Source organism: Neopsephotus bourkii, unplaced genomic scaffold (assembly GCF_033783945.1).
Source record: "Neopsephotus bourkii isolate Nb327-2 ecotype Australia unplaced genomic scaffold, CSIRO-AGI_Nbou_v1 NB_156, whole genome shotgun sequence".
Classification (NCBI taxonomy): domain Eukaryota; kingdom Metazoa; phylum Chordata; class Aves; order Psittaciformes; family Psittacidae; genus Neopsephotus; species Neopsephotus bourkii.
The window spans coordinates 101,525-128,017 of NW_026900673.1; the positions used below are offsets into that span (position 1 = coordinate 101,525).

General features: G+C 37.7%; 1 protein-coding gene across 3 annotated transcripts in view; it reads left to right on the forward strand.

Annotated features, from left to right (window-relative positions):
* The window catches only part of LOC133221175 (chromodomain-helicase-DNA-binding protein 9-like), a 101,940-nt gene that overhangs the window by 51,115 nt on the left and 24,332 nt on the right, over positions 1 to 26,493 (forward strand). For all 3 annotated transcript variants that reach the window (XM_061369879.1, XM_061369894.1, XM_061369889.1), the window contains 22 exons: positions 262 to 379; positions 1,308 to 1,394; positions 2,590 to 2,727; positions 4,859 to 4,980; positions 6,207 to 6,450; positions 7,546 to 7,722; positions 8,392 to 8,535; positions 13,048 to 13,303; positions 14,258 to 14,468; positions 16,035 to 16,230; positions 17,632 to 17,796; positions 18,315 to 18,494; positions 19,974 to 20,084; positions 20,667 to 20,863; positions 21,977 to 22,176; positions 22,658 to 22,817; positions 23,729 to 23,818; positions 24,599 to 24,702; positions 24,831 to 24,948; positions 25,631 to 25,688; positions 26,011 to 26,053; positions 26,201 to 26,420. In XM_061369879.1, the coding sequence (XP_061225863.1) occupies positions 262 to 379; positions 1,308 to 1,394; positions 2,590 to 2,727; positions 4,859 to 4,980; positions 6,207 to 6,450; positions 7,546 to 7,722; positions 8,392 to 8,535; positions 13,048 to 13,303; positions 14,258 to 14,468; positions 16,035 to 16,230; positions 17,632 to 17,796; positions 18,315 to 18,494; positions 19,974 to 20,084; positions 20,667 to 20,863; positions 21,977 to 22,176; positions 22,658 to 22,817; positions 23,729 to 23,818; positions 24,599 to 24,702; positions 24,831 to 24,948; positions 25,631 to 25,688; positions 26,011 to 26,053; positions 26,201 to 26,420 (3,339 nt within the window). The remainder of the gene's footprint in view (positions 1 to 261; positions 380 to 1,307; positions 1,395 to 2,589; positions 2,728 to 4,858; positions 4,981 to 6,206; positions 6,451 to 7,545; positions 7,723 to 8,391; positions 8,536 to 13,047; positions 13,304 to 14,257; positions 14,469 to 16,034; positions 16,231 to 17,631; positions 17,797 to 18,314; positions 18,495 to 19,973; positions 20,085 to 20,666; positions 20,864 to 21,976; positions 22,177 to 22,657; positions 22,818 to 23,728; positions 23,819 to 24,598; positions 24,703 to 24,830; positions 24,949 to 25,630; positions 25,689 to 26,010; positions 26,054 to 26,200; positions 26,421 to 26,493) is intronic.

Consider the following 26,493-nt stretch of genomic DNA (forward strand, 5'->3'; position numbering starts at 1 on the left):
AACACCGATCCCTGAGGTCCACCGCTCTTTACTGGTCTCCAACAGGACATTGCTCCATTGACCACAACTCTTTGTATGCGTCCATCCAGCCAATTCTTTATCCACCGATCTTTGATTTTTTTTTCAGTGAATTCTGTCTTAAATGATAAAAGGGTCTATTTTTGAGTGAAATTCTGCTTTATAAAATATTCTTTTTACCTGTATATTAAAAATTGATAATAAGCTTTTGTTTTAACTAATATGTTAATCTCTAAATTTTAGCTCTTATCTTCACTGTGAGTGGGCCACAGAACAACAGCTTTTAAAGGATAAAAGAATCCAGCAGAAAATAAAACGATTCAAACAAAGGCAAGCACAAAGAGCTCACTTTTTTGCAGATGTGAGTATGAAATAGACAGCTAAATAAGCTTTATTCTTTGTAAAATTATAGTTAAGAGCTTGCTTTCAAGTAGAACAGCTGCATGTTGAGCAGTAAAAATTAGCCGTTGGGGTTGGGGTTTTGGTTGCAGCAGGTTGGTGGGGTTTTTTGGTCGGTTTGTTTTGGGTTTGGTTTTTTTTTTTTTTTTAAACATAATTGTAAGAGCAAGTGTTCTGGAGTCACTGCACTGTCGACACAGGAGTCACGGACAACACAGAGACGATCAATGTGATCAGCGAATGCCAATTTATTACAAAGCTTTAACTCCTTATATACCATTTCTTACAGGCACTTACAGTGATTTGGCATATTATGATTGGATACATGTCTTGAAGACCCTTAGCAACTAGCACATAATTGGTTAAGCACAGGTGTGAGAACTTGACCTCAAAAGCTTGCCAACAGTTCACAGTTCTCATAAGTCAGTGAATTACAGCTGCTTCTTATCTTGCTTGCTTAAGCTTCCTTGGGCCTCTCACGGCCTTGCTGTATCTTTCAGGATTATTCAGAGTTTATGTACCAATTATCCATTCTCCTGTGAGAACACTGTCTCTACACTGCACTATTCTGACATGCATGGTTTAAAATTGGGACTGTTTGGGTAATTACTTAAAAGTGGTAAGGAAGGGAAGATTATGTTAGTAAGACTTTCCCAATACAGCACTTGATCCCTAAATGACTGTATTTTCTATTCTAATGTCAGATCTCTCTTCAGTGTCTGTTGCCAGAAAAAAAATGGGGGGAGGGAATGGGGGGGAATATGTTTTAAGGTGTGTGCTAAAGCCTCAGTAGTTTCCAACTGCCAGACTCATTTTGTGTATGATGAGACTCTGCCATATACCAGCTTTTTTTTTTTTTCTCTACTGATTTTATTAATCTTGCATTGCAGATGGAAGAAGACCCTTTTAATCCTGACTATGTTGAAGTAGATCGTGTATTAGAAGTATCTCTTTGTGAAGATAAGGATACTGGTGAGGTAAATACATCTTGAATCAAGTCAAGAAGATATATCTCCAAGTACTGACTGATAATAGTGATTTTTAGCAGATTTCAGAGTAGCACCTTAATGATTTTGAGCTTCCATAATATTTTCTAATGAGACAATCTTGTATTTTCTTATGCTAGCCATGTATTTTGAAATAGAAATCAGAGTTCATTGGCTTATATTTTTATTGGTATTAGTAGGTGCTAGTAGACAAAGCTCGGGTAGTTACTAACATAAAAGTGATGTCTGAGAATTGCCTTGTGAGTTCTGATGAAAGGCAATCCCATGTGCTGTCCTGTCTGATAGTGACAGGGGTCACTGAAAAAAACACCAGGTTCAGTGGTTCCCTGATCACTATTACAAAACAGAAAACAGAAAGGCAAATCAATTGCCAAAATTCAGAAAGAGTCTGAAGCAGCAAAGGAATACTGACAGTTGTTGATTAAGTCTATTGGAATAGTTATGAAGCTTATTTTGTTCTTCTAAGCAGCAAAACAAGCAGATTTTTATCCAGTGATTTCTGCATTAATCTTCCTAAAGCAGGGTAGAGGGTTGAAATTATTTTTCATTGTATGCAGCTGATTTGCTATTATTACACTTTTTAGGAAATAATGTGTTGTTGTCATAAGACTTTCCCCAAGGTCTTGAAAGTTCACATTTTATTTCATTATTTTTTATTTTTTTTTTCTGATTCTAAATAAGGTAATCTGCTTAGGTTCTATCTTTTGAGGCTTTTCCTAAATTCCATCTGACCTGTAAAGCTTTCTCTTTTGTTGAGAAGACTTCTGTGTTAGGAACTTTTTCAAGTTCTTTGTTTTAGGCTTAGGTAGCCTGATTTGGAGAGTAGAAGAAATGTTCTGGGTGGCACCTCTCTAGTCCGGTAAATTCTAGTTTGTAAAAATGGGGCAAACATCACAAATGTAGTAATTTATCTTTTCCTACGAATTAGATTTACTTGTGGGTATGTGGGATTTTAATGTACTCCAGGGGTCTACAAGTGGCAAGAGTATGAGAAGCCAAGGTTAAGTAAGTAGATAACAAGAATATATACCCAGTATTTTAAATAGTATCAGAAATGTGCTTCTGTTCCCAGCTCTCATGCAAGGTAGCTACTCAAATACTAAGGCATACTAACAGTCTTTGTACTAAATTAAAAGCTGATAACATTGAGAATTTTCTTCTGCAGCCTGTTATTTACTACTTAGTAAAATGGTGTTCATTGCCATATGAAGACAGTACATGGGAGCTGAAAGAAGATGTAGATCAAGCAAAAATAGAAGAATTTGAACAATTGCAAGCTTCCAGGCCTGACTTCAGGAGATTGGTAAAATTATACCTCATTTACTTGTCTGTCTTGGCAAATTGGATATGGTTTTCCCGACTTTAAGCTTTTGTGTTAAAACATAAGGCTTATTGGCGTTCTGTGTAAAGGATTTCTGTGCCTTGTTACCTAGGAATAATGATATTTTCAGGTAGACATAGATAAAATTCTCATTTAATTTGTTACTCTGTTAAAAAACAAAAGTTTACAAAAAAATATTAAGTGCTAAACTTTGAGTGATGAGCAGTACATTGAAGCTGGCTATCATAGAATCTAAACAGTTTTAAGACAAGGAGAAAACAGAATAAAGTATAAACATCCTCTAGAGAACACGGTTAAGTCTTGTACTTTGACACTGAAGGAAATTGGCAAACAAGGTCTGTCAAGCAGATTCTGTAATTCTTGCTTTTATTTTTCTTGTCATAAAGGGCTAGCTGAAAGGAAGAAAAATGCACCTAATAAGGAAATGTGTTTTATCTTTAAATTATCAGTTTTTTGTCTCCTAGATCAGGAGAAAAAATAGTTCTATTTGAAGCCATGTATGTCATTGTCAGAGTGAGACGTGTGTCCTGTGTGGTGTAGTGCCACACTTGTTCTGACTTATTTATTTTACATAACTGAATATGCACAGTGTTCTAATTTGTAGGCTTGTATTTTATTTTAATAGTTTTTTCTGTCTATGGACAATAACAGTCACAATTAATGTCTTCATATTATATTTAATTCATTTTTCTAGTGTTTATTTTAAATTCTGCCATTTTGGCATGTGGAAAGAAGGGCTTTTATACCTCTCTGTTGCCATATTTGGCTTTGAGAGAAAAAAGGATGACTAAAGTGCACCTGTACAAATGACAGTTATTTTAGCATCAGCAACAAGTATTTTCTGTTCCACTACAAGAACTGTGGAACTACAAGAGAGTGTTTGCTGACAGCAGCCCTGTGAGCAGGAGCCTGGCTGCTCCTGGTGTGGGGGAGTGGACAGATGGGTGCTTTGGGAGAGGGGAGGAAGTCACAGCTGCTGGGGAGGGACAGCTACTGCTGCTCAGAGATGGGTGATGTTGACATTGGCAAGAAAGAGGTACAAAATTCAGAGCTGGGCAGATAAGGCCACATGAGTCTAGAGTGAATGCAAGCTTTTATAAAAACTGAGAAATGGGGGGGGAGTGCAGCTGGTCATAAAAGCTTGTAACTAAAAATATTTTTGCTCGAATGTGTGGGTTTGCTCAAGGTACAAAGCAGAAGCTATCTGAAGAGAGTGTTTTCTGCTGGAATCCTACCTAGTATAAATCAAGACCCTCATAATTTCTTTGAATTCCCTGCTAAGCTTATGGCCAGCCAGTTGAGTCTCCAGGCTTGGGAACTAGTGTGTGTTTGTGTATATTTATATGTAGCTTCTCAGCTTTCCTTTAGCTTGCTAGGGACATTATGATGCTGTGCCTTGATACTGTTGTGGTCTGTTTTGTCATGTTCTTTGCATCATGATACTGTGTATGCTTATACTGTCTTTCATCTGATCCCTTGGTGAAATCGATTCAGGGAACTAAACTGCTCACAAGTCTACTTGTTTATGTTCCCTAACCCAGGACAAGTTGTTGGCTTCCTGAATTGGCTGTGAGATTGAGTGATCAGCAGTGACCAGGTCAAGTGCTGAAAGTAAAGGGCAAGATCATAGTAACTGTAGATTGCCCAAATCGCTTCAGAAGGATAGCGTCAGCATCAAGAGTTACTTAGACTTTGGGGATGTTTGTAGTCCCAAATACTTGGTTGGCTCTGGCTGTAGGACAGCTGTTCTTAGAGCTTACAAAGTGAAACTTCATATATTCTTGAAGCTTCTTGTGTAAGTGAATTACTGTTTCAAATTACCAGTGCCAAGCTATTTGCATTCTTAGTTTTAGAAATTAGTTGCTTGATATTATTATAATAAGGTATTAAATTAGTTTTCAAAGTGTTACTTTAAAGAAATACAAATTTCAGGTTTCCACAAACTAGCAATTAGTAAGCAGTGTTAACACCTTCCCAGTTTTAAGGTTGAATTGTAAGTCTAAGTTGTTACACTTTGGAAATAGTGAGTTAAAAAGTTCTTGAAAAATAAAGCATGTACCAACTTGCACATGTATTAATCTTTCCCTTAAAGGACCGACCACCTCCAAACTCATGGAAGAAGATAGAACAGTCCAGGGAATATAAAAATGGCAATCAGCTCAGGGAATATCAACTGGAAGGACTTAACTGGCTCCTATTCAACTGGTACAATAGGTATATCTATGGAATGTTTTTTAATGTAAACTTTAAACCATATGGGGTGAATCATTATTACTGGGGATGAATCAGTTTTAGTTAAATTTATCTTAATCTCTCTGCTTATAGCTAAAAGGGTGTAACTGGAAAAAAAATCTATTCCTTTGGGTGTACAGGCATATTTTTATCAACAAGAGTAACAAAGCAAATCTTAAAAGAATAAAACTAACCTAACTGAAAATGAATTTTCAAGACCTATGAGGAAATTAAAATAAAAGGCAACTTCCACCAAAGTACAAGCTTTCAGAATTTTTGGAACAACTAGGAAATATTTGCATATTTCAGAATAATTTCTAGAATTAGTTTGTATTCCAAATAAAGTTACTTTCTTCAAAATTAAGGCCAGTAAATAATTGTGTTTTCTATGTTGTAAGCTAAAGTTAATTTTTGTTAAACAATGCTACGATACATTAACAGGAATATAAAAGCTTTCAAGATTGTGGTTTTTTTTTTTTTCCCAGAACAATGTATTTTCTCTGTATATAAATTGGATTTCTATTCATGAATCTTCCTGCTTGCTTTATTTCTAAATATCAGTTGCCTGCCCTTTATAAAGGTTATGTCAGTGAGCATACAATTTTACCATACAATTTGTTTTAATTCTTAGTTAAGCACTACATAGCTGTGTGAGCATGTGTGCAAACAGCTTGAAGGGCTGGAATGTATGGCTGAAGGTGAGCACCTAGTGGTACTTCATGTAGTAATTTGATTATATGCATCTGTCTCAGTTCTGAAAACAGGAAGGGAAATTTGGCAGTGATGCTATAATGCACTCCTTTTATGTGGGTGTAGCTGGGATACTTTCCATCTGTGGCTTTTGGGGAATCTTCATTAATTTCTAGCAGTTTTGTCAAGGTGAGTGTACATGTAGGAAATCTGATTGATTTGAAATCCTTTAATTAGGGCAGATATAGCTCCAAAAGAATGCTTTTCAAATCTTTTTCTAGGAAAACCTCACAGAACACACTATTCTCAGGTTTTTGACAGTGCTAAACACGGTTGAAAGCTTGTGGCTTTGTATACTGAGTTCATTTTTTCACCGTAACCAGGGAACCTTTGCAAGCATCTTTTACAGTGCCACAATTTTGACTATTTGACTTTGGTTTTATAAATTGCCTATTTGAATAACAGCTTTAGTGTCTTTACTTTCTCTGATGTTAATCACAAATATATTTTGTTTTCAGGCAAAACTGTATTTTAGCAGATGAAATGGGTCTTGGCAAAACCATTCAGTCAATTACATTCCTCTATGAAATCCTCCTGGCTGGTATAAGAGGGCCTTTTCTGATCATAGCTCCGCTTTCCACCATAACAAACTGGGAAAGAGAATTTCGCACGTGGACTGACCTTAATGTTGTAGTGTATCATGGAAGCATGATCAGCAGGCAGATGATTCAGCAGTATGAAATGTACTTCAGGGACTCACAGGTAATGTAATGACACTTCTATGCTGTAACTTACCCAAAACCTGTTTCAGGTAGTAGTAATGAAAGCAAACTTTACATTATCCATACATATGTCTTAATGAAGGTCATTTTACATCCCATGATGTGATTTTCAAGCTTTTTACATATCAAAATCTTGAACATATCCTTACTGAGCTAATTTTGTGGAAGTGGTTGCAGCAAGATATATATTATTTTGGGATGCTGAGTAATTTTGCAGTTGAATAGCAGTGATGCTGTTACTCATTGTGGAGATGGAAGTGTACACAGATGGTTGCAGTTGAGTCCTGAATAAGAAAAGCAGTGAGAACAAAAATACAGCCAATTAAGCTCTACGTTACTTTTATGTAGCTGTTGATTTCCTTTTTTCTAGCTTTGTCTGTGTACAGTTAGCTTTTCTGTCTGAAAAACTTCACATTAAATGGCATGAAATCTGTGTTTTTTCCCTCATTCTATATATTCTTTATAAACTTTTTTTAACTATCACTGTATTTCTACAAAATTGTTAATGCTGCAAACTTCTTTTTAAGTAGTGCTAAATATTAAAATGGCATTTGTTTCTCCAGTGACTTATTGTATATTGCCTTTTGAAGGACTTTACATATTCTCTTTGTCAGATGACCCGAATTGAGTAAGTTGGAGGAAAAGTGTTCATTTAGTCCTCAGGTGATACTTTCATTATTTACTGTATAAGTGATAAATGTATTACTGTCATATATTTTGATTGATTGACTGTAGGGTTTTTCCTGTCAGTCTTTCAGATTTTACCAGGGTTAAAAATGTGATACTATCTATATATACCTTTTTGAAACAGTTCTATTAGATGGTTGTATCTGTAATTTAAAAGTGCTTAACATTTTATTGTTGGTTACATAATATTGGATTTATGGCTATGGATAATTACTCATTAGTATTAATTACAGAGTTATGGAGGTGAAATAAATGTATATGGGATGACAAAACAATTTATAATGTAAAATCTGATGTCTGGCTCTTGTTAAAATTTCAGCAACAAAAATCTGTAAATTGAATGGATTCCAGATAATGTAACAACTTCTATGTGTTGATGAATCTCTAGGGATGTATCATTCGTGGTACCTACAGATTCCAAGCCATTATCACAACTTTTGAAATGATTCTTGGTGGGTGTCCAGAGTTAAATGCCATTGAATGGCGATGTGTTATTATTGATGAAGCTCACAGACTGAAGAACAAAAACTGCAAACTCTTGGAAGGACTAAAATTAATGAACCTTGTGAGTGACCATATTTCACTTTTGTGGTTTGATTCCAGTTAAGTACAGTATGATAATAAATCATAAGTTTAATGTAAATTTTTTGTGCAGTAATTAATGTTTAAAAACATGGAAAGTATTTTAAACAAGTTTTTTTAACAATAAAAGCAAGTAGTAAAATGTCAAACAGAATTATTATCTAGTCCTGAGTTAAGGTTTTATTTGGTGTAGCAAAAGATTTTTTAAAAGCGGATACTACCATGAATCTTCAGGCTTTTGGTGCATTAATAGACGATCCACCATGACGAATTTTGCATTGCGCATTTGATTTCATTCTTACTTTGATACACTTGTTGCTACATGTTCTCAGCAGTCATCTTACTTGCTTTTTGATACATGCTCAGTGTGTATATTTTAACCACAATAGAGAGGATTATGCATGTGTGACTGTTACAGACAAATTTGCAGTGATCAGTCATTTCATCATTACTGATGTAGGAAGACAGGATTTAACAAAAAGCTAGTAGAAAATACTTAACTGTTGTTCCTGATAAACCTGTTCAACTGTATTATCTGTGTACTTACTGACATGTAGAACTGGTATTTTCATGTTCTGACACTGAGACTTGACACAAAAGCTTTTGCAAATGTGTGCACGTATGGTCATAGGAGTTTTGTTTCCTTTTGTAGGAGCATAAAGTGCTGTTAACAGGTACCCCTCTGCAGAACACAGTAGAGGAATTATTCAGCCTCCTTCATTTTCTTGAACCTTTGCGTTTTCCTGCTGAATCTACATTCATGCAAGAATTTGGAGAACTTAAAACAGAGGAACAGGTATTGCATGTTGCATAAGTTCATTTTGAGCTTCAGTGTGCAAGAGTGACTTCCTCGAAGGGAAAACTTTTGTTTTGGATATTAACAGTTATTGCTCCCGACATACTCCTAATGAGTTCTTTTGTCATGAGATTTCTCTGAACTCTGCAGGCAGTAGAAATCAGTTAAATGTGGTATTTTATATAAAATAATTAATTTTTTTGTGCCAGTTTTTTAGATTTGGCAACTAGTGAGAATAATAAAAAATTGAAGCTTTCTGGTTTTAGAATCATAGAATCATAGAATAGTTAGGGTTGGAAAGAACATTAAGACCATCAAGTTCCAACCCCCCTGCCATGGGCAGGGACACCTCACACTAAACCATGTCACCCAAGGCTCTGTCCAACCTGGCCTTGAACACTGCCGGGGATGGAGCATTCACAGCTTCCTTGGGCAACCCATTCCAGTGCCTCATCAGCCTTACAGTAAAGAACTTCTTCCTTATATCCAATCTAAACTTCACCTATTTAAGTTTTAACCCATTACCTCTTGTCCTGTCACTACAGTCCCTAAAGAAGAGTCCTCCCCAGCATCCCTATAGGCCCTCTTCAGACACAGGAAGGCTGCTATAAGGTCCCCACACAGCCTTCTCTTCTCCAGGCTGAACAGCTCCAATTTTCTCAGACTGTCTTCACACGGGATGTGCTCCAGCCCCCTGATCATCCTTGTGGCTCTCCTCTGGACTTGTTCCAACAGTTCCATGTCCTTTTTATGCTGCTCACGCTCCTTTTGATGCAGCCCAGGATATAGTTGGCTTTCTGTCTGCGAGCACACACTGGTGGCTCATATTCAGTTTCTCATTGACTAACACCCCGAAGTCCTTCTCCGCAGGGCTGCTCTGAATCTCTTCTCTGCCCAGCCTGTAGCTGTGCCTGGGATTGCTCCAACCCAGGTGTAGGACCTTGCACTTGTCATGGTTAAACTTCGTAAGGTTGCCATCAACCCACCTCACATGTGTGTCAAGGTCCCTCTGGATGGCATTCCTTCCCTCCAGCGTATCAACCAAACCATACAGCTTGGTGTCATTGGCAAATTTCCTGAGGGTGCACTAAATCCCACTGTCCATGTCACCAACAAAGATGTTGAACAAGACCGGTCCCAACACCAATCCCTGAGGGACACTACTTGTTACTGGTGTCCAGCTGGACATTGAGCCATTGACCACAACTCTTTGTGTGCGTCCATCCAGCCAGTTCTTTATCCACCGAGTGGTCCATTCATCAAATTGATGTCTCTCAAATTTAGAGACAAAAGATGTCGTGTGGGACAGTGTTGAACGCTTTGCACAAGTCGAGGTAGATGACATCAACTGCTATGCCCCTGTCCATCAGTTCTGTAGCCCCATCATAGAAGGCCACCAAATTGGTCAGGCAGGATTTCCCCTTAGTGAAGCCATGCTGGCTGTCACCAACAACCTTGTTGTTTTTCATGTGCCTTAGCATGCCTTCTAGGAGAATCTGCTCCAAGATTTTGCCAGGCACAGAGGTGAGACTGACTTGTCTCTAGTTCCCTGGGTCATCCATCTTCCCCTTCTTGAAAATAGGCGTTATATTTCCCTTTTTCCAGTCATCGGGAACTTCAGTCGACTGCCATGTGTTTTCAAATATGATGAACAGCGGCTTAGCAACTTCATTTGCCAGCTCCTTCAGGAGCCGAGGATGGATTTTATCAGGTCCCATGGACTTGTGCATGTTCAGGTTCTTAAGATGGTCTCGAACCAGATCCTCTCCTACAGTGGTCCTAAGGTCTTCATTCTCACAGTCCCTCATCTCCATTCCAGGACTTGGGTGGTGTGGTCAGAGCATTTGCCAGTGAAGACTAAGGCCTTCTCCAAATCCAGGGTAGCCAGTTTTGCTGATGGCTTCTGGAGAGGGCCCATGTTGTCCCTAGTCTGTCTTATTTGCAATGTAACAGTAGAATCCCTTCCTTTTATCTTTCTCATCCCTAGCCAAGTTTAATTCTAACTGGGCCTTATCTTTCCTAGCGTGGTCCCTAGCTTCCTGAACACTGTCCCTGTATTATTTCCAGGCTGCCTTTCCTTGCTTCCACCTTTTATAAGCTTCTATTTTTTTATTACTTTTTTTTTTTTCCTCACAAGTTCTTTATCCATCCAAGGAGGTCTCCTGGCCCTCCTGCTGCACTTCCTTCTAGTTGGAATGCAGCACTCCTGAGCTTGTAGCAGGTGATCCTTGAATATCAACCAACAGTCTTGGGCCCCCCTGCCCTCTGGGGCTATATCCCATGGAACCTTATTAAGCAGGTTCCTGAAGAGGCCAAAGTCTGCTCTCTTGAAGTCCAGGGCAGTGAGCTTGCTGCACGTTTTTCTCACTGTCCTGAGGATCTTGAACTCAACCGTCTCATGATCATTACAACTAAAGCTGCCCTGGAGGATCACATTTCCAACCATCCCCTCCCTGTTGGTGAGCATGTGGTCAAGCATGGCACCTCTCCTTGTCAGCTCCTCTGATACTTGCAGGAGGAAGTTGTCTTCCACACAATCGAGAAACCTCCTGGATTGCTTGTGCCAGGCCATACTGTCCCTCTTACAGATATCAGGGTGGTTGAAGGCCCCCATGAGGACAAGGGCTTCCGAGCATGAGGCTGTTCCTATTTGTCTATAGAGTGCTTCATCCACAGAGTCCTCTTTATCAGGCAGTCTGTAACAGATCCCTACAGTAATGTCTCCCGTTGCTGTTCTCCCTTTAACCCTGACCTACAAACTCTCTTTTGACTGATTACCTGTCCCCAGAGTTCCATATTCTCCAGCCTATCCCTAACATAAATAGCAACTCCCCCTCCCTGTCTGATGGGCCTGTCCTTTCTAAAGAGCCTGTAACCTTCCATTCCAGCACTCCAGTCATAGGAGCCATCCCACCATGTTTCTGTGATGCCTGTTATATCCTTGCAGACATGCACACATCTCTAATTCCTCTTGTTTGTTCCCCATACTACCGGCATTTGTATAGAGGCATTTGAGCCGAGCTCCAAATGAAGCTGGCTCATTTACTGGAGCGGCTGGAATATCTCTACATTGCTCTGAGCCTTTATTACAGGTGCTGGTGACTGACTGGGTGTGTTGGGATGGAATGATGCCCCCCTCCCCCAACACATTTAGTTTAAAGCTTTCTTGACCAGCCTGGCAAGCCTCCTACCAAAACCTCTCTTCCCCTTTGACCAGCTCCACCACCCTCCAGTAGACCTGGCCTCCCAAATTGAGTCCCATGTTCTAGATACCCAAGCCCTTGACTATGGCTCCACTGCTCTAACCATTTATTAACCTGCCAAATCCACCTCGCCTTTTTAAGGTGTTCCCCTTTATCCTGGTGAATTGATGAAAAAGCTGTCTGAGCTCCAGAGCCCCTAACCACCTCCTCCAGGGCTCTGTAGTCCTTCTTAATATTCTCTGGACTACTGCTGTCTATATCACTAGCACCCACATGAATGACTGGAAGTGGGTAAGTCAGTGGGACTTATTAGACCAGGCAGCCTCTGTGCAACATCCCTGATCCGAGCCCCTGGTAGGCAGCACACCTCCCTTGAGACTGGGTCAGGCCGACAGATTCTGTGCCTCTCAAAGTAGAGTCTCCTACTACTATGGTCTGCTGCTTTTTCCTGGCAGCACCAGTAGTCACCTTCTTTACCCGTGAATTAGCTGGTTGTTCATTTTGCAAGTGTGTTTTCTCATTAGCCCCCTGCAGAACTGCAAAGAATTTCTGGGTGGGGACAACAGATTTAGGAGGAATCCCCTTGCTTTTAATTGTCCTCTTTTTCCCTTTTATTGTTAGTTTTGTTTGGGTTTTTTTTGTTAGTTTTTCCCAGCTTCCTGGGTTGATGCCCTCTTTTCTGCATGATCTACAATGGGCGCTCTGCGCTGCAGCCTCCCCTCTCATGGGCTTTATCTGCGTGCCTACGCTGGCCACAGCCAGAGCAGAGCTCCTAGACTAGGCCCTGGTCATAAGGCGAGTGCTCACCATCCCGCTTGCCTGCCCGTGTGAACTGCCGCACCAGGCTTCTGGTCACTCGCGCTCCCTGTGGCAGGTTTTTACCCAGTCAGGTCTGGTGCCATCGCTCTTGGCGCCGCCCCCTGTTAGTCGGTTGCTCCTGGGCAAGTCCTGTTGAGGACTTGAGGCTTCCTCGGTGACTTTTGCTGCTCTGAATTTAGGCTCCTGAATGCTGAGCTTCCCTCCGCTGAGGTATTGAAAGCGTTCTCTCTCGAGCTATTTACCTCAGCAATTCACCGCAGCAGTTCTGCTTTGTAGGCAGAGTCTTTGCAGGCAAGTGTTAAAAAGATACTCTTTTCAGTTTTGGAGTACGTAAAAAAAATTTAAGTACTTTGTGATTAAAAATAAGACTATATACCATCTGGCAAATATATGTAAGTCTAGGGAAAAATAATGATGTAGAGTACAAAAGTTTTTCATTAAACTATATTATTATTTTTCATGTTGGAACCAACTGTTGTGTTTCATTTAGGTTCAGAAACTACAAGCTATCCTGAAACCCATGATGCTCAGACGATTAAAGGAAGATGTAGAAAAAAAGTTGGCTCCAAAGGAGGAAACTATAATTGAAGTAGAACTAACTAATATTCAGAAGAAATATTATCGAGCGATTCTGGAGAAAAATTTTGCTTTCTTATCCAAAGGAGCAGGGCAAGCAAATGTACCCAATCTGGTTAACACCATGATGGAACTCAGAAAATGTTGTAATCACCCTTATCTCATCAAAGGTAAATACATGATAAAGACTGATTATTTTATTTTTTTTATTGATTTTTTTGCTATTACTTTTAGTACTTTTGTAGTTCTTAAATATTTAAAATATATAAGAGCTTTTGTAATTCTTAAATGTTTTCATCAGACTTTCCAAGGGACTGGATTAGGTGGAAGCATTGTTTTTGATAGATGTAAGGCAAAATTGTGATGCATTTGCATATTTAAGGCCTGAAATGTGAACTTGCTTTGTAAGATTTTACAGAATATTTAGAAGCTATTATCTCATGGGAATGTTATATATCTTTAAAGGCAGTGTGAAGAACAACTAGAGCTAACTTTTAATGCTTCTTGCAAGTGATATGGTCTGTGTCAGTCTTCATTGTTTTTCTCAGTTACTTATAACTGATTTGGATAGTTTTTTAAGCTCTTGAAGTTTTTGCTATGATTTTAATCATAGTGGGACTTAGAGAAAGTCTTTTTTAAGATGCTTGTCCCATTTAGAATATCACAGAGATGCAAGGACTTGTTCTTTAGTTGTTGGGGTTTTTTGATTTTTCTTTGTGTTTTTTCTTTTTTTTTGGGTGTGTGTTTTTTCTTGGTTTTGGTTGTTGGTTGGTTTTTTTTTTGTTGGTTTTTTTTTTTTTTAGTTTTTTATGTGACACATGAGAACAAGTATTTTTGGTTTTGCAGTTGGGGGATTTACCTTGTTCTAGGTGTTCTTTCTGTGGTACCGTGATTAAAAACTTCAGGCTGCTTTTCAAAGAGCACAGAAATAGATGTTCTTGCTAGACTTTAGATCCATCTAGAACTTTGTTCTTTTTCCAGCAGCGACTAATGGAGGCATGTTTAGGGTACAAGCACCGATATTTTTTTTTATTTTATTTTTTTTTTTTGTAACTTGGCCTTGTATGTACATGGAGATATTTGTATAGATACACCTGTAGATACAGAAATAAATTATTTGATAGGTGCTGAAGAGAAAATCCTTGGAGAGTTTAAAGAAACATATAACTTAAGTGCTCCAGACTTCCATCTGCAAGCAATGATCCAGTCTGCTGGTAAATTGGTTCTTATTGATAAACTTCTTCCAAAAATGAAAGCAGGAGGCCACAAAGTCCTTATCTTCTCTCAAATGGTGTGCTGCCTTGATATTTTGGAGGATTACCTTATACATAAAAGGTAAGATACTCCCTATTCTGTCTCCTGTAGTATGTTGTTCTCTGTGGGCATATCTTTGAATATTAGTGCAGGATTAGTGATTACAGCACACCAGAGATAGGAATTCTTTCTTTCTGGCTAATCACTGTGTAACTTGCTGTGGCGGTTTACCATTTATTCACCAACAAATGAAACCTTCAGAAAGGTTGTTACAATAAATTGTTGCTATATCAACCTGAAAAAAAAATATAAAAAGACATAGTTCTGGTTGTTTTAATAGCCTATTTGTTGAAATGTACATTTTGCTTTGAAGTGTATATTTGTCAGTGTACTACATAGTAATATAGAGTTTGCATGTTAAAAATTGGTGAGAATGTCAAGGTTTCCTGCAGTGGATACTAGAAGGTATATTGAAAGCCATTACTAGAATATATTAAAATCTCCTTTTGTGATAATTTTATATAACTTCTATTCTTCTATGGTTTTGGTTTCATAAAGCAGTCTATTTGAACTGCAAGCTCAACAGTTTATGTGTTTTATTTTAATAGATTAATTTTAATTTCATAGTAGTATCCAATATGGAAAATACTCCTTTTTCTGTAATGTTGTAACATCTAGATTAGTGCATCACATTTACAGGTAGAATTTTCTGAAATCCATAGGAGGTGAAACTTGCTCATGCTACTCTTTGATTAGAAATTTTAGAGTGCACGCATGATTAGATTTCATATTTAACAGAATTCATGACTGTAGGAGATGGCTGCCTGCCAAAATGGCTGTTGTCCTGTGGATTATCTGCTGTGCCATTTTATAGCTGATTAGTAGAAAAATGGTTTTGAGGCTCTTTGACTAACAAATACACATTCAACACCTTCATCTACAACATACAGAAGCATTTGCTCCCTTTTTAAGCGTTTCACTTGATTTCAGAAGTTTCATTGGAGTTTTTGTAACTATCAAAGGTAACAAAAATGACAGCTCTACTTCAGGCTTTTAAATTTGCTGGGTTTAGTTTAAGAAGCCCCTGATTCACAGGTAAAGACTGTTAGAAGTGCTGTCCATGTCATTTTTGTTCTGTTTCTATTACTCTTGACAGAATTGATATGCAGTTTGTCCAATGATAGCTTACCAGGGTCTGTTTTCTGCTGGTTACTTGGTTACCTCTAACATGTGCAGACAATTTGGTATATATTATGAAAGATCATTTTCCTGCTACTGTGACCCCAGGCAGGGATCTAAGCATAATAGCATGTGAAAAACTTATAAGTGTCCACATGGGACTTCAGGTTATGGTGTGTTTTAGTGCAGCAAAGTGCCATGGTAATACATGTTTCCTGGTATATCTAACCAGGTACTTGCTTTAATGAAGCAATTTCAGATGAACTTCTCTTAAAATGCCCAGTGTTTGTATTTGCTGATGTGTATTGGTACTACAGATATGCAAGTTCTGTCATGATTCCTTGTTATGTTATTCTCTGATAATCAAAGTTAGTTGGTATCACTTCTATTCACCATAAATAATGAATATGCAAGCAGGAGATCTGTTCTTATCCCTCTTTGTGTGTGTGTATTCATGGCAATTTCCAGATACTTGTATGAACGAATTGATGGGCGAGTACGAGGCAATCTCAGACAAGCTGCCATTGACCGGTTCAGCAAGCCAGATTCCGACCGTTTTGTCTTCCTTCTGTGCACCAGAGCTGGTGGTTTGGGCATTAATTTGACTGCAGCAGATACATGTATAATTTTTGATTCTGATTGGAATCCTCAAAATGATCTTCAGGTAAATTCTTTTGAGCATAATAGTGAAATGTAAGCACTCAAACCTGGCTGATTTGGTCACTTATAATATTGTCTTCATTTTGAATATGCATAATTTTAAAATTTTCATATTTTTTTTAAGGCAGATATTTCATGTTTTTTGATGAATACTTTGTACTTGGATAGAAGAGGTCATCTGGGTTTAGATGGGTTCTAATTTTTCCTTTCAAATTGATTACACTTTGAAAGCACAGCACAGGTAAACTAAGCCAATAAGTAGATAAAATACTTAAGACTTCGATGACACTTTGAAACGGGGATTAGATTTTGCATTTGCTGACTAACACAATTTTTGGAAATAGAGTTGTTCAGCTAAAACATACTGTATAGAAAAGGAGTAATGTGTATTAAGACACAATGAATGAATCAAATCTAGGAATTGGTGCCTGAAACTGAATTCAGTTTTAAGTCGCAACTCCTTTACCCTTTTGTCATGGTTTAAACCCAGCTAGTAACTCAGAACCACGTAGTGGCTCGTTCCTTCCCCCACCTTCTTCCTCCTGCTCCAGGAGGGATGGGGAAGAGAATCAAAGGAGTGTAAATCCCATGGGTTGAGATAAGAACAGTCCAGTAACTAAGGTGCAATATAAAACTACTACTACTACCACCAATAATAATAATAGTGATAAGAGAAATAACAAGGGGAGAGAATATAAAACTAAAAGGGGAAAAGAAAACAATAAGCACAAGTGATGCACAATACAATTGCTCACCACCTGCCAACCAGTACCCAGCCTGACCCGAGCAGTGACCTCGGCCTTCCGGGTAACTTCCTCCAGTTTATATACTGGGCATGACATGCTGTGGTATGGAATATCCCTTTGGCTAGTTTGGGTCAGGTGTCCTGTCTCTGCTTCCTTCTGGCTTCCCATGCCCCTCCTCGCTGGCAGAGCATGAGACTGAAAAGTCCTTGATCAGAGTAAGCAGTACTTGGCAACAACTAAAAACATTGGTGTGTTATCAGCACTGTTCTCAGACAAAAGTTGAAAACACAGCACTGCACCAGCTACTAAGGAAAAAAATGACTGCTACAACTGAACCCAGGACAAATGTGTATTTGGATATCATATAACTTAGGTGCTAGCTTGTCTTGTTATGTAGAGTTACTGCAAGAGAAACACCATTCAGTAGCATTCAGCACATATCATTCATCTTCATTTTACTTACTATTCTGTTTTTAGAAAACTTCACAATGCAGAAAATGTCTGGTAGTTTCCATTTAGTTATATGTGAATTGACTTCCTTTGAGTTCATGCTGTTGTTTTTCAGACTGTGCTACAGCAGGAATACTTTCTTGAAAGAAGAGTATCTTATTCCTAGATAAGTCTAAATTCTTTCTGCTATTCTTTTCTCCCTTCAAAAGGCTCAAGCCCGTTGTCACAGGATTGGTCAGAACAAAGCAGTGAAGGTCTACAGACTGATAACGCAGAACTCCTATGAGAGAGAGATGTTTGACAGAGCAAGTCTGAAACTGGGACTAGATAAGGCTGTCCTGCAGAGTATGAGTGGAAGAGAAAACACTGGTGGTGTATGTAGAAATTTCTTGAAATAACTTCTTTTGCTTTGTTAATCACATGAGAGCTATTTTAAATTACAGAACCTACCATTTCTCTGTTGTTTGCATCTAGGTTATGTTTTCTGATGTGGACTAACAGTGTAATTGACATAATTTTAAACGTAGTCAGTTACTCTGATAAATCTCATTATTTCTTGCTTATTAAGGTCTAAGGTAGATAATGCAAACAAAGAGATAAGTTCCCCTTGTTTCCTTGTATCTTCTCATATTTATATATAATGTGTTACTTTAATACTAGATGTAAATCTCATCTTAATAGGTAATTCTTTTAAGCTTGTATTCATCATGGTGTTGGAACAACCAAAACAAAACATATACCCGTAAAAATGTGTACTGTAACCACATAATAAATTGTTTCAATTGATGACCAGACTTTTATCTTAGCTTTTAATAATCTAGAATTTAAAATTTATAAGTTGTAAGACACAATTCAATTGCACAAATATTTTTTTCTCCCCCCCCCCCCCCAGATCCAACAACTCTCAAAAAAAGAAATAGAAGACTTGCTTCGAAGGGGTGCATATGGTGCCATTATGGATGAAGAAGATGAAGGCTCTAAATTCTGTGAGGAAGACATTGACCAAATTTTACAGCGTCGTACTAAAACTATCATGATTGAATCAGAAGGAAGGGGCTCCACATTTGCCAAGGTGTGGAAGCAGCAAGTTGTTCTTTGACAGTATAGAGCTGTAAATGTAACCAGTGCTATAAAGCTTATGCTTTAAAAAAAAAAAAGTTGATTACTTTTATTTAATGTGTGTGTGTTAGGTACAGCTTTTGGGTTCCTACATCTATGTGTTTATACTAACATGTGCATATAGCAAAGTCAGTTTTGCCCATACAGATTGTGTAAATGGCAGATGCAAACAGTGTGCTTGAGCAAAGATGAGTAATAGGTGCGTGCTGCTTTTGAAAAGGCTAAGATTTGTGTGAGATATAATAGACTGCATTAGCCAAGAATAGTAAACCAGCTTTGTGTAGAGATACTTTTGTGTTCAGGTATATTAAGCAGGGAAAAATGTATACAAGACAGTTGTCAGGCTTATTCTAAAAATGCCTACACATAGGATACAGCTTGAACCTTGAGCTTTGTTGGTAGGAGTTTGAAAAGCAAAATATGACAGCTTCCAAAATAGCAAGGGGTGGAGAGTATATTTATGTGCGGGGGGGGGAGGTGGCTGAGAGTGTAAGGTCTTAGAAGGAATAGTCTAGAATAAAATTGGACTGACACTTTTTATAATTTTTGGTACGTAGGAGAAAAACAGCAATATAGCATCCATGGAAAATTGGATGAACAGAATAAAAAGTAAATTTGGACTCCTTAATTTCCAAAGTATGTGCAAATATGAATCTGAACAAATACAAATTCAGGTAAATTAAAAAATACATAAATAAATCAAGCAGTATAACTGAGATTGGAATGTGGGTACTTGATGAATGCAGTTGTGACAGTTTCCCCCCCCCAAGGCAAAGCAAAAGGAAAACTTACAAGAATATAAATATATATTTCTATATATATATTTAAGATAATATTTATAAATATCATTTAAGTTATCTTATATTTTGCTTATTGTGTCTTATATAAGAAACAGACTTATAAAAACAATCACCATCTATCAGATGAGGTAAAAATTTTTGGGTTTACTTTTTTCCCCAAAAGCAGTATACTAGGGTTTTTAAAATGCCTTCTTGAAATTAAGTTTGTTCCATGCTCTCAAGCTTTGATTGTTAGTAGTTTAAACACTCCATTGAAATTTCCCTCAAGTGAGTACTTTTGCATGAGATGAAATCTCCAAATGCTGATAAGCATCTTCAGAAGATCCTATTTTCTTCCATTCAAGTCATTTAGATTCAGAATTAGAAGAATCTTGCTGCTTAATGTTCTCTCCTGATGGAGCATAAGAGTTCATTAGATTTTTCTTATGTATTATGGATCTGATTTAAAAAATTAAGGGGGAAGAGAACTTTTGATATTTTTGGCAGTGTAAGTAGCTTCTGAAGTCTTAACAGCTGCTTGGGAGGAGACTTTTGATGAAATAACCTTATGCAGTCTTCGCAGCACTGAGGCATTCAAACTTGACCAACTTTTGATGTATGATGTTGGTAAGATTAAGTTTTATTTATTACAGGCTAGTTTTGTTTCATCTGGAAACAGGACTGATATTTCACTAGATGACCCCAACTTCTGGCAGAAATGGGCCAAAAAAGCAGAAATAGATATAGATGCTATCAGTGGTACAGTAAGTACTTGTCTTTTTAATGCATATTTTCTCAAGTATGTGTTTGCTGTTGAATTCTGAAATAGCAGATGTAGAATTTCTGGTGCTTTTTTGTATTACTATTTCAACAAGTCAGACTTCTTGTGGTGGTTAATTTGTGCATGGGTAATCAGCCTGCTGATAGCTTTAGTATTTCCTAGCTACCTGCTGTCCCAGAAGAACATGGGAGTCTTTGGTTTATGTTGAAGTCCTGGAAATGGTTTAAAATATGTAAATGTTCCAATTGCCCTGTTTCTGTCTGTAAATCCTCGGCTGGAATCTGCAGAATAGCTGACTAATAATTCTATCAATTTTATAATACTGAAAGTTGTGTCCTATACTTGAAGATGTTTCTATGCTCTAAAAAGGTTTCAGTGCCCCTTTTTATGCAGACTGCAGCATGGTCTGTGTAAATATTCAGCTCAAATGAGGTGTTTACCATGATTTCTTTACAGAATACCTATTATTGCCATTAGATAGAAATTGTTTCTGAATTGAAGCCATCTCTATTTCAAAACAGTTGGTAAGCTTTTCTTCTGTCAAAGTTTCTTTGAAATTTTGCAGAACAGCCTGGTTATTGATACCCCAAGAATTAGGAAACAAACACGGCCCTTCAGTGCTACAAAGGATGAGCTGGCTGAGTTGTCTGAGGTGGAGAGCGAGGGTGATGAAAAACCGAAACTCCGCAGGCCTTGTGACCGTTCCAATGGATACGGTAGAACAGAGTGCTTTCGAGTGGAAAAAAACTTGCTGATCTATGGGTATTGTATACATCCTTCTTCATTCTATGAAGTTTTTTAAAAATACTGTTTTAGATGTACTAAATTGTATTTATGGACTAACTTTTAGCTATAGTGGCAATAACCTGGTGTGTGTATATATAGCATTTATTTAGAATATGAATTTATGTGAATTTATCATGCATCCTGTATAAATCTTTGACAGTTTGCAATAAAGGAAACATGAAAGAAGGGAGGTGAAAACTTCTTCAAAGGAGATCGACATTTAAAATGTCACTAGAGTAGTCTCTCTAAAAATCATTACAGTAAGTGCTGCAGGCAGGGTAAGAACTGTGAACAAATATCTGAAATAAAGGCTTGGTAGGTGACTTGATATTCATAATAGCAGAACATCTCGCACTTCCATGAGGTACAATTAGGAACTGAAAATCTAACCAGCTAGTATGCTTAAATTGAACGTGTTGATTTGGAAGTGAAATCTTAGGTTTTCTCTCACCTATCTTGTGTTTGCTTATCATTATGAGTTCCCATCAGTTTGCAGTCTTAGAAGCCTAAAACAATCATCCATGTTTTTGTAAGCCAGCAAATTTTGTTTAAACTCGTGGGTTTTTTTTTAAACTGATTTAAATCCAGTATCTGAAGGGGGCCTACAAGGATGCTGGAGAGGGACTCTTCATTAGGGACTGTAGTGATAGGACAGGGGGTAATGGGTTCAAACTTCAACAGGGGAAGTTTAGCTTAGATATTAGGAATAAGCTCTTCACTTTGAGTGTGGTGAGGCACTGGAATGGGTTGCCCAAGGAAGTTGTGAATGCTCCATCCCTGGCGGTGTTCAAGGCCAGGTTGGACAGAGCCTTGGGTGGCATGGTTTAGTGTGAGGTGTCCCTGCCCATGGAAGGGGGTTGGAATTAGATGATCTTAAGGTCCTTTCCAACTCTAACTATTCTATGATTCTATGAAATAGATGGAGTTATGTTACAAATGTTAATTTCATATTTCTACTCAGTAGCTTAAGGTGAAGGAAAAATGTGGAAAGCTAAATGTTTTACAGAGAAATTCCCTTTTGTAATGGCAATTACAGGCTACCCAAGCATTCTAGTTCAAAGTGCTGATCTGTGTTTCAATTTGGACTAGGTGGGGTCGATGGAGAGAAATTTTGTCACATGGCCGCTTCAAGAGACAGCTGAATGAACAGGATGTGGAGATAATCTGCCGAGCTCTATTAGCCTATTGTCTCGTTCACTACAGAGGGGATGAGAAAATAAAAAGTTTTATATGGGATCTCATTACCCCAACAGAGGATGGGCAAACAAGAGAGTTACAGAATCACCTTGGTAAGGACTTCTGTGTTTCTGCAGTTAAATACCTTCATATAGTATGCCTGTGGTACTGAGATGAAAACAGCTAAAAATTATCTCTGCATCCTACTTGAATTAAATGAAATTTATTCCAGATATGCAATTCAACTGATGGGAAATTTTTCATTTCTGTTTTGCTTTCTATTTGATGGCTTGCCTAAATGGATTGGTGTGCTCTGTGTAAGCTTTATTTCCATTTCAGTTCATAAGGACCTGTTCTGTTTCAGAGTAGGTGAGAGCATGCTCCTTTCCCCCTCTCCTGGTTTGTCCTTAGCTGGTGAAATGTACTCCAGAAATGCTCTAAGAGATGAAAGAAAAAAAAGCCCCTCATATCCAGAGGCTGTGATGCTAGTATTTTTTCTGCACTGCAGGTCCCAATACTGATACAGGAACTGTAAGTATCATGGGATCTATGCCTACGTGTTGCTGTTACTGTATAGTATTTTAAATTATATAGGCTTATCAGCCCCTGTGCCAAGAGGAAGAAAAGGAAAAAAAGTGAAGACCCAGGCTAGCACTTTTGATATACACAAAGCAGACTGGCTTCGAAAGTACAATCCAGAACATCTATTGCAAGATGAAGGATACAAAAAGCACATAAAACACCATTGCAACAAGTAAGCAGTAGCTGAAGTGTGAATGTCTTTCAATGTCTGTGTAAAGATTCTTTTTTTTTATTCTAATTGCTTATTGTCTTGAAAATACTTGTAGCACTATGAAAAAACAAGTTTAATGGTGTTAGCCTGATTAGAATAGTTAGGTTGCAGTATATTAAGAGGCAAATCACGTATTTCATATTTAAAATAGTTATCTTATTTTTAAAGAAACTGTGTGTCTGTACAGAGAGAGATCTTGCTAGGATGTTTGGGGAGTCTTGTAGCAGCCAAAGGACTAAAAAGTTTGGGACCGCCTAGCAAAGAAACATAAAGCACTAAAGTCATTACCCCTCAATCTTACGTGTTGCTTACCTGGCCTGTTTTCTAGGCTTTTGGGAATCTGACCTACTAGCTTGTTTGGAAGCTTATTCACACACATGAGCTTGTTTTAGATAAATCATTTTTCTGTAGCAAAACTTCCCATACTCTGCTTGAAAACTTCATACTGCTGTAGTAAAGAATTGAGAGAGAGCATGGAGAAGCCATTGGGGTCATGCATCAAATTCTCAGAAGGAATAAAAAGGTGATGTGAAAGATGTAAGCCCATTCACTTATTTCGAAGGGAATATTTTAAGTAAGAAAAGGGAAATAGTTTGTTCTTAGCAGCATTTTTATGAAGCAAGTGAGGAGTGTTCTGCTGGCCCAGGTCTTTGTCTAGGACTTGGAAGAATTTTTGCAACGAAACTGTAAAAGTGATCACAATAAAAGGTGTTAGAGGACCTGGTTATCTCCTCTTACAACTGGAGAAAGTACATTTTAGGAAAGTGACTTTGAAAGCTTTGTGATTTTACAAAACACAAAACAAAACCACCCACAACTATTGAAAGCTTTTAGAGTGCTAATATTTGTATTTCTTTTTTTTCTTTGTTTAGGGTCTTACTTCGTGTAAGAATGCTGTATTACTTAAAACAAGAAGTCATTGGTAATGAATTCCAAAAGGTGTTTAATGGAATTGATGCCAGGTGAACTATAGAGAGGTTTTTTGCTTATTTATTTAAATGTAAACTATCAAAGGAAAACTCAGAAATCTTCCTGGACCTAAATAGGAAGTGTTAAACCCAAATATTTGTATCCTTAGGCTGTGAGAAAAATGCTTTTGTTTACTTTGTATTGACATGAGGAAGTCCTGATTCCTATTTATGAGAGTCTAGTTATATAAACTAAAATTATTTAAGTCAAATAGACTGAAAAACTGAAAGAGAAAATTTTGTAATTTACATTCTAATTAGCTGGGGTTTCCTGCCTGTGTGCACACTTTTGGTTATGTGCTGCATATTCTGTTAATTTTTATTTTTTTAATGGAAGTATTGCCATTTGGAAATTCTTGACATCACTGCTACAGGAGCTTGTGGAGGATAGAAGGTTTTAATTTGATTCAGAAAGGTGTTACAAACATTCATGGAAAAATGGTCCATCTTGTGCTGTTAAACACAAAAGCAGATAATCCTTGGTTTGCAAAGTTTTGCAAGCACAAACTACAGGAGTTGCTGGAGTTTACTGAGAGGGGAAGAATATTGTATACTGGTTCTGCTTTCATATTCTTTCCGTTACTAATCTCTGTCAAATACAAAGTATCAAGCTGTCTGGGTGCTTTGTGGTGCTATTTTTAGGGTCTTACTGTATATGTGTACTTACAGAAGTTTAAAAATCCCACATGAAGTAGAAATGTACAAAGAGGAAAATAAAACTTTATTTCTTCCTCTGAATATTATTGATGATATACTGTTGGTGATTCTCCTTAGTGAAATTGATGTTTGGGTCCCTGAGCCAGATCAGTCTGAAGTTCCTACTGAGTGGTGGGATGCAGATGCAGATAAATCCCTTCTAATTGGAGTTTTTAAACATGGTGAGTAGTGTGGATGACTACGTATGTACTTGCCCAGCCTTCAGTATAAACACTCTACACTCATATATTTTTTTTAATAGCTTACTCTGAATTAGTTGAATTTTTGCCACTTTTTTTTTCCTTTATAGGTTATGAAAAATACAATACTATCAGAGCAGACCCAGCACTGTGCTTCTTGGAAAGGGTTGGCAAGCCAGATGAAAAAGCAGTTGCCGCTGAACAGAGAGCAAATGATTATATTGATGGGTATGAGCACTTAAATTGGGCATTAATATTTCGGGGCCTTAAAGCTAACAAGACTGAATTTGTGTGTTGAACATTATTGTCTTCTTAACTAGTTTTATACAAGTTTGATGCTATTGTTATGAGGAATTCTAGTTTGATTTTACTCCCACAGAAGAGAGTTAGGAACAGTGTAACAGAACCATTGAAGTTTGGGATTTCATACTTAAATACAGCAACTAGTTGTTAACAAGGGCTCTACCTTGTGTTGCTGTATCAGAAGTATTACTTAGACACTGAAATACAAAAGCCTTCAAAGGCACAGAGTACTACAGACCTATTTAACTTGATTTTAAGTCAGTCAGCTTGGTGTATTAGTCTTGTGTAGCTAGCCAGTGACCCCAGTAGATCAGTCTGAGTATTGCTGATAATTGCTGAAGGGGAGAACTGCTTTTCTTCATTGCTTCATCAGTGAGGTTAGTAGCTGTGGTAGTTTTTGAATGAAATTGTGAAGGGGGGGGGCCCCCCCCCCGGCCTTCGGGCAAGATTCAAGCCAAAGCTGCCATGAAATACTTTCCTTGTTTCAAATAGAAAATGAAATACAGTCCATCTAACTAAATTTAAACAAGTCTTGCTTAATTGAAGAGAGTTTGAGGACTTCTAAAATATTACTAAGATGGGTTCCTTTGTGTTAAAATTCTAACAGGGATGTAGAAGATCCAGAATATAAACCAGCACCAGCAATGTTTAAAGATGACATAGAGGTATAGTAGGCACCTATTAATAGCTCCTTTTAACACTCTTTGAATATAATACTTCTACCTTTTAATTGAGAAAATTATTACTTTTTCTATATTTATCTAAATTTGTAAAACTTATTCCATGTGTTTCCACAGTTTTGTGGGCAGGTTACATGGGAGGGAATTGCTGTATAATTCTTTTATTTGCATTGTTAGCCATTTGTCCAAAATATCTCTTGCTGTTGTTCTTTGACATATTCATAAATTCACTATAAGATGTAAGTTTAACCTATATCTCTGGAGAGGGCTACGTTTTAAGTTTTGCTTCACTTCTGTTTTCCTACAGGATGATGTTTCATCCCCAGGTGATTTAGTAATAGCAGATGGAGGTAAATACATAAAACTTCAAATCTGAGCTAATTCAATCTATTTTGAATTGTTTCATTCTCCTGACTTTAAGCTAAACTGTGTTTAGATAGCGTAGAACCATAGGCACTAGCAACAATTATTTTTCCTGTGTCTTTGTTTTAATATAGATGGACAAATGATGGAAGGAGACAAAATCTATTGGCCCACTCAGTCTGCCTTAACAACACGTCTTCGCCGCCTGATAACAGCTTATCAGCGAACAAGTAAAAATAGGCAGGCCCAGCAGATACAGCCAGCATTCCCAATACAACATAGTATGATGCAGCCTCCATATGATGAAGTTGCTCTAAACCCAAAGATGGCTGCTAAGATTGAAAAGCAGCAAAGGTATGTGCAGCATGCAAATACACATTTTTAATACATCCTTTTATTAAAAATAGCAAATTACTATTTCACACAG